Raw genomic sequence first — 8,231 nt, 5'->3', positions numbered from 1 at the left:
AAAAAAAAAAAAAAAAGAAGGCAAGAAGGATGTACTCCAGAGTTCTCTTCCGTGGTTTAGAACAGAACTGTTGGCTGGGTGTGGTGGCTCATGCCTGTAATCCCAGCACTTTGAGAGGCTAAGGCGGGCAGATTACCTGAGGTCAGGAGTTCGAGACCAACTGACCAACAGGGAGAATCTGCGTCTCTAGTAAAAATACAATTAGCCAAGCGTGGTGGCACATGACTGTAATCCCAGATACTTGGGAAGCTGAGGCAAGAGAGTCACTTGAACCCAAGAGGTGGAGGTTTCGGTAAGCCAAGATCGTGCCATTGCACTCCAGCCTGGGCAATAAGAGCGAGACTCTGTCTAAAAAAAAAAAAAAAAAAAAAGAACTGTCTCTAGATGCTAGTATGACCCTACTGGGGTTGCCTGAAGGAAACCAACAGTTTAGAAAGAACAAGTCAGCAACCACTCCCCTAGTGTCACTGAGGGGCCAGGAATGTCCTCTGCCCGAGGGTCAAAGACAGGGGTGGGGACAAGTCTGCCTAAAACTGGCCTCTTGGAAACAACAGGGCTGATTGCCCGGCAAGCCAGGGCCTAGGAGGACAACACTCACTTGCCAGCACCCCCGGGGCACCGACCCACCAGTGGGCACTCCACTTACAGAGGCAGGAACCCCTTCCTGGAGGGTTCCTAGGATGTGTACTACCTTGCTTTGCCTACCTGCAGTCTTGCTGGGTAAGGCTGTCCTCCTCCCTGGGCAGAGGTAGTAAGCTGTTCTTCAAGCAAGGACTTACAACTGTCTGGGTGCAGTGGCTCACACCTGTAATCCCTGCACTTTGGGAGGCTGAGGCAGGTGGATATCTTGAGGCCAGGAGTTCAAGCCTGGCCAACATGGTGAAACCCCGTCTCTACTAAAAATACAAAAATTAGCTGGGGGTGGTGGTGGGTACCTGTAATCCCAGCTACTCCGGAGGCTGAGACAGGGAATCACTTGAACCTGGGAGGTGGAGGTTGCAGTGAGCAAAGATTGCGCCACTACATTCCAGCCTGGGCGACAGAGTGAGACTCCATCTCAAAAAATAAAAATAAATATTTTTTTTAAAAAAAGGACATATACTTAAGAGGTCACTTAAGCAGATAGTAAAATGAACAAAGGCACTCTCCTTGTCTTAGGAAAGTCATTGGCCCACAATGGCAGATTCTGACTAACTGGTGGTTTCCTCACTACCTAAACTCAGCTCTGAGACCTCTTGCCTGGCATTCAAGACCTCAGACTACCTCCCACTATTCCCCGAGAGGCTCCGAATCTGCGCCACTCACTTCATCTCAACTTCACTTACATTGCTAATTATTTCACACAGGTACGTTTTGTCTTTCCAGAGGCCTCATCTTGTATCTCTTTGACATTATCCCGAGTCTCTGGCACAGTGCTGGACACTGTGCAACTCAATATATTATATTTTGTGTTAAATTCCAAGGCCAAGCACACACCCCCATGACTATCTTATCAACAAAAAAGATCTCTCAGCGTGCTTGCTTTCTTTTAAATGCCATGTTTTGGCTGGGCGCAGTGGCTCACACCTACAATCCCAGCATTTTGGGAGGCCAAGGCAGTAGGATCACTTGAGCCCAGCCTGGGCAACACAGTTAGATCCTGTCTCTCTCTCTCTTTCTTTTTTTTGAGATAGGGTCTGGCTCTGTTGCCCAGGCTGGAGTGTAGTCGTGTGATCTCAGCTCACTGCAGCCTCCACCTCCTGGACTTAAGCCGTCCTCCTACCTCAGCCTCCCAGGTAGCTGGGACCACAGGTGCACAGCACCACACCCAGCTAAGTTTTGTATTTTTTTTTTTTTTGTAGAGATGGGGTTTCACCATGTTACCCAGACTGGTTTCAAACTCCTGAGCTCAAGGGATCTGCCCACCTTGGCATCCCAAAGTGCTGGGATTATAGGCATGAGCTACCTCGCCCAGCCCGTCTCTATTATTTAAAAAAAAAAAAAGGCTGGGCACAGCAGCTCACTCCTGTAACCCCAGGCCAGGGTGGCTGGCCTGTAATCCCAGCACTTTGGGAGGCCAAGGTGGGCGGGTCATCTGAGTTCAGGAGATTAAGACCAGCCTGGCCGGCCAGGCATGGTGGCTCACACCTGTAATCTCAGCACTGTGGGAGGCCGAGGAGGGTGGATCACCTGAGGTTAGGAGTTCACGACCAGCCTGGCCAACATGGTGAAACCCTGTATTTAAAAAACAAACAAAAAAAAGGCCGGGTGTGGTGGCTCAAGCCTGTAATCCCAGCACTTTGGGAGGCCGAGGCAGGTGGATCACAAGGTCAAGAGATCAAGACCATCCTGGTCAACACGGTGAAACCCCATCTCTACTAAAAATACAAAAATTCAGCTGGGCATGGTGGCGTGTGCCTGTAATCCCAGCTACTCAGGAGGCTGAGGCAGGAGAATTGCCTGAACCCAGGAGGCGGAGGTTGCAGTGAGCTGAGATCATGCCACTGCACTCCAGCCTGGGTAACAAGAGCGAAACTCTGTTCCCCCCGCCCCCCCCCCAAAAAAAAAAAAAAAAACCAGCGTGGCCAACGTCATGAAACCCCATCTCTACCAGAAATACAAAAATTAGCCAGGCATGGTGTAAGTGCCTGTAATCCCAGCTATTCAGGAGGCTGAGGCAGGAGAATTACTTGAACCTGGGAGGTAGAGGCTGCAGTGAGCCGAGATCACACTACTGCACTCCAGCCTGAGTCTTAAAAAAAAGCCATGTTTTAGCAATGGGGTATCTGACAAAAGTCGTTTCTGCTTTTTTGGGGCCTGATTTAGCCTGTCTGTGGGACTTTCCAAAGTATCCCAAACATCAGGAACACACCCTGATAGAGAATGGGGAGGACTCCTCAGGCCCAAGTGTGGACGCAGCAGCACTGCCCAGCTGCCCTTGGCCCTGTGGTTTCTCTTTGGCCCTGGGCCTTGTCCTCAACGGCTATGTGCCAACCTCTCAGTCTCTACGTGGAGAAAAGTGCTTGTGGTTTGGGATCTTGAGGTGCGATTCCCTGAAGAGGGAGAAAAAAGAAAAGGGAACCAAGTGTGACAAGAAAGAGCAGCAGCGTTTTTGGGATCAATTTTTATTTGGGCTTCTCACAGTGGTTAGAGCCACTCTGTCTTCAGAACAATCACAGCACAGGAAATGCGTCACCGAGACTGCCCAGAAAAGTCTGACCAGCTGAATCTTATTGCTTAAAATACATATATTCACAATAACTGACAAAGGGTAACGTGCCTCACACAGGAATGTGTTCGCATTTGCAAATCTTCCGACTGGCTGTAGCACCAAACCCTCCACCAACCCCGTCTCATTCACCTGGAAAACCAGCCTCAGCCACATCTCCCTGGCCCCCAAACGATTCCTTCAGCTCCCGATTAAATCTCTCTCTGAGCAGGGCAGCCTGTATCGGGGGCCAGGCTGCAACTCGGGAACCAAGCCCGGCTCTGCAGGTTGCATTTCTGTCTTCTCCAGCCTTTAGGGTAGCATGCTGCAGTGAATCCCGCGGTTAACCTTCGACCAGGTCCCCACTCTCACTGGGGAAAGGAACTTGAGAGGGTCAGAACTCATCCATTTGATCTATTAACTGAAAAAGGATTCCTTTTGGTAAAACTTGTTTGCCTTTGAGACACTTCAGTAAGTTATTTGGGATTCTTAAAAAAAAAAAAAAAAAAGGTGGAAGGAAAGGCATCTGAGGGCCGTGACACACTCCAGCCACCTCTGGCCACAAGCCAGCTCGCTTGTGCCTGCTGGGCTCAGCAGAGGGAGGCAGGCCCTGCAGTTCCTCCGGTGCCCACAAAGCCTCCTCCTGGCAATTCTGGGCAGGGCTGACGTCTGGGCCACAGCTAGTCCAGGCCTGTCCTTGAACACCCGATCAAGCTTCTGTTTGAAATTCCACCTTCTTCTGTCCCAAGTGGTTATGGACACCCCCGGGGGCTGGTACCGAGGACCAGCAGCAGCCGAGGGAGGCAGGCAGGCTCAGAGCACACTTCCATTTACAGGGAACAGAATGCAGGCCTCTGAGTGTCCACGGAGCAATGTGCAAATCGCAGTGATGCGTAGAGTAAAACCTCTACTTTGAGCACAGTATCTCTGGCAAACACAGGGGACTGCAGTCAACAATGCTGCGGAATACACCCGAGTACACAGTCAGACATTTGTTCGGTAAACAGTAAATGGGGAAGATCAATTACCTTGAGAGGACCATCCGCGCTCCAGGCGTGTGGTTCACATGGGGAGAATGGCTGCCACTCAAATATCTTCACAGGAAAACACGGCTCGAGGCTCACACACAACAGACAGACACACACAGCTCACCCAGAAAGTCACTGTGTACAGACTTGACTTTGTTCAACATGGATTTTGGTTTTGTGGAATCCAAATGCAGACACTCATTTACCTCACAGCCTTGGATTTGTCTGTTTTCGGACATATATATATATATGTCCAAAAAATATATATATATATATATTTTTTTTTCTTTCCTTCTTCCATAACATCAATGGTTCGTCTGAATATCATCATCGTTCAAGAGTTGGGAGAAAAAACAGACACTTCATATGCACAGGGCTGGGCGGGGAATGTTCGTTTTGGCTGTTGGCTGCCTCCAATCAGATTTTCCTATCACAGCTCAGCTGGTGACCTAAGGCCGAGCAACAAGCACGGGGGTCCTCAGGGCCTTCCGGACGGCCGCTTTCACCTCCTGCCTGGGCTGCCGAGTCTCCACAAAGAAAAATGAGTCACCCAACTCAAAAGGGGTGAGGGCAGAGGCAGGGACAAGGCATGAAAACCACAGATAACCAAGGTATTTCTTCCAAGTGGTCAGTTCAAAACAAACCACCACCACAAAAAAACAAAAAAAAACAACCACAGAAATATGTATTCAGAATCAAAGACAAAATACTGCGTGAGAGCCAGGCTACAGAGGCCCTTTCTCAGGGGGCATCGCTTCCTCAGTCTGCTGTTTCCTCATATGGAACAGTGAGACATGAAGGGTCGCAGAGTGTGTGTTTGGGACGCAGGCTGACACGGGTCACCTGTGGACACAGACCAAAGGGCAGAGAGGCAGAGAGCAGCACTCTATCCACGGCTGCGGCTTAGGGCCTCCTGCTCACAGAAGCTCCGAGAGCCTTCACACGAGACATCTCCTTCTGGCTCAACAGCAGCCAGGCTCTTTGAAGCCCAACTTGGGAAAGAGCCACAAACGTCATTTTCCAGAAGAGAATTGTGCCTGCCCACCGGTGACGTTCTTATCTTCAGCTGTCTTTTGTTGTTTGTTTTTAGAGGAAAAAAACAAAACAAAACAAAAAAAAAAAAGGAAGAAAAGGCAGTATAATCTTTCACACCAGAACCAGCCTGCAGCCAGCCAGATCCCCGGAGAAGAGGCCCCTCAAGGACACATGGGGTGCGTCGATGTTGTCACCTGCAACTTGGCAGATCGACGAGCCCCCTACCAACCTATCATACAACGGCCTGGCAGCTCTCATCCGTCCACAGGGTTTGCTCAATGCTGGCTCGGCAGCCGCTGCAGCCACAGTGACAAGCCCTGGGCCTCTGTGGGCTTCCTTCTTCATCCAGGGCCAAGATGGGCTGCCTCTCCTGGACTGAGACACAGTGATGTTCTCTTAAACTAGAATCAGAGCACAAACCTACTCCATCACCAAGAATCATGTCAGGGCACAGTTCCAGCCTCCTTCCTTGGGGGCTTTAAAAACACATTTCTCTTCCCATCTCTCTGACTCAGGTAGGTAGGTGAGATTTGACTTTAAAGAAAGGGGATGGAGTTGGGAGATGAGGAATGAGTCCCAGAACCAACTCAGCGCTCTACAACACTGTGCCCTTGTTGGGGGGAGGCATCCACACCTCGAACTGTACCTGGTGATGGAGGAAAATGCAGGAGAGAAGGAAAACAAACAAAAAAAAGGAACCAGGTGGCTGTCCTCTGAAAGTCTCTGAAAGTCATTTAATGCTTCTCTCGTGGTTCTCCCCTACCCTGGTTGCTTTGCCGAGTTCCTGGGTGCTGGCAGGGCCTGCTCTAGCTGGGGGAGCTGCTGCTCTGGGAGTTGGGAGAGTCCTGCTCGTTGATGGTATTCAGAAGCAGGCATGCGGGCAGCCGTGGCAGGTGCGGGTGCCCAGGCTCTCGAGCCTGCTCCTCAGAGGGCTGGCAGAGGCCTTCCTCCTCGTCACCAGGGGGCCGCACATGGCAGCTGTCGCAGAAGTCCAGGGGCCCATCCAGAGCATCGTCGATGAGGGTGTTGAACTCTTTGAGGTCATCGTCGTGGTGGCCCCGGTTACACACACACACTTCAATGCCCGAGTCACCCGTGAAGCGGCGATGTCTCCCGGGCGTCTTCTCTTTGCTGTCGGGCAGTGCGCTGCCAGGTTCAGAGCTGTCATCTTTCAGCAGCTCCTCCCTACACTCTGCATCCTTGTCCAGGAAGGCTCCTGGGTCCAGCTCCCCCAGGCCAGCCACAGAGCCACTGGGCTCCATCCCCGGGGCTTTGGTGGCTACTCGGTCAACTGGTAGGTCAGAGGGCTCAGGGTCAGCGATGCTGGGGGGTCTTGTGCTGCTTCTGCTGGGGCCAGACAAGGGGCTGCTCTGTGCCCCCTGGGATCCCCTGGTGGGATCAGCGCCGCCTGGAGGACTGCCACCTGCAGGGCCACACTGTGGAGGCAGCAGCTGCTGCTGCTGTAGCTGGAAGGCACTGTATGGTGGGGGAGGAGTTGGAGGTCGGTTCACCACTTCCTCATAAGGAGGTAGTAAATAGTTTGGCAAAAACCCTAAAAGGGGAGGTAGGAAGGAGAAATTACTGCACCGTCACTGTTCTAGGGCGGACTGCAAAGCTCCCACTCAACACCTGCAGTGTCTCTTCCCGCCCCAGAGCACCCACCAAGTGATGGCTACAGCTCTTGGTGGTGGGCAGAGGAGAAACAGCTGCGAGCAATCCTGCAGAGAGGGGGACAGTTTGGGAGAGGCCTAACCTAGCTTCTTGAAATCTGAGAGCCCCTAAAGCTGCTTCCTAGGCAAGGACTTCACGCCTGCTGGGAGTTAAGGCAGAGTCAGGCAAATGTGGTGGATGGCCAAAATCACTTCTGCCTGGAGTGGACCTCTTTCCACATGCACACAAGTCTCATGTTTCTGGCTAAGACCATGTACTTCATCTAAATCCCAATGGCCTCAGGGCCAGGGACCTTAACTTATGACTTTGTAACTACTTGTCTTCCTCCTAACCTTCCAAATGCACTATGTAGAGGGTCTTTTGCTGCAGGGTTAGAAATCTCTGTTGTCTCCAGTGTGGCTGGAGGTGGTCTGGAAACACAAACCAAGTTTCACCTTGACTCAGATCAGGAGCAAATGGGTGACCAATGAAGGGTGAAGGGCCTCTGTCATCCAAGGCTTTTTAAAAACAGCTAGGAGGCCGGGTGTGGTAGCTCATGCCTGTAATTCCAGCACTTTGGGAGGCTGAGGTGGGTGGATCACCTGAGGTCAGGAGTTCGAAATCAGCCTTGCCAATGTGGTGAAACCCTGTCTCTACTTAAAGTACAAAAAAAAAAAAAAAAAAATTAGCCAGGTGTTGTGGTGGGCACCTGTAATCCCAGCTACTTGGGAGGCTGAGGCAGGAGCATCACTTGAACCCGGGAGTTGGAGGTTGCAGTGAGCCAAGATCATGCCATTGTACTCTAGCCTGGGCAACAAGAGTGAAAACTGTGATTAAAAAAAAAAAAGCTAGGTGATTTATCTTTTGAATGTGCTGAATGCTTTAGGGCACAGATAATTTAATTATAACAGAACATTACTAACATTTATTAAACACTTACTATATGCCAGGCTTTCTGCTAAGCACTTAACCCTTCTAGATGTAGAACTGAAATAACTGTGTGCTGGCATGGTGGCTTACGCCTGTAATCCCAGCACTTTGGGAGGCCGGGGAGGACAGATCACCCAAGTTCAGAGGTTCGAAACCAGACTGACCACCATGGTAAAACCCCATCTTTAATAAAAATACAAAAATTAGCAGGGTGTGGTGGCACATGCTTGTAGTCCCAACTATTCAGGAGGCTCAGGCACAAAAATCACTTGAACCCAGGAGGAAGAGGTTGCAATGAGCCGAGATCATGCCACTGCAGTCCAGCCTGGGTGACAGAGTGAGATTCTGTCTTTAAAAAAAAAAAAAATAGAATTACATGCCTGTCATTCCAGCAGTTTGGG

General features: G+C 50.7%; 1 protein-coding gene across 2 annotated transcripts in view; it reads right to left on the bottom strand.

Annotated features, from left to right (window-relative positions):
* Positions 1 to 3,088: 3,088 nt before the first annotated feature.
* WBP1L (WW domain binding protein 1 like) overlaps positions 3,089 to 8,231 on the bottom strand; it is a 79,110-nt gene continuing 73,967 nt past the window's right edge. For both annotated transcript variants that reach the window (XM_032281461.1, XM_032281462.1), the window contains exon 4: positions 3,089 to 6,802. In XM_032281461.1, the coding sequence (XP_032137352.1) occupies positions 6,057 to 6,802 (746 nt within the window). In that variant the 3' untranslated portion in view covers positions 3,089 to 6,056. The remainder of the gene's footprint in view (positions 6,803 to 8,231) is intronic.

The sequence above is a fragment of the Sapajus apella genome, unplaced genomic scaffold (assembly GCF_009761245.1).
Source record: "Sapajus apella isolate SASKATOON/1434 unplaced genomic scaffold, GSC_monkey_1.0 scaffold13, whole genome shotgun sequence".
Taxonomy (NCBI): domain Eukaryota; kingdom Metazoa; phylum Chordata; class Mammalia; order Primates; family Cebidae; genus Sapajus; species Sapajus apella.
Note: the sequence above shows the minus strand (reverse complement) of the source record. Positions and strands in the feature narration are given on the sequence as shown.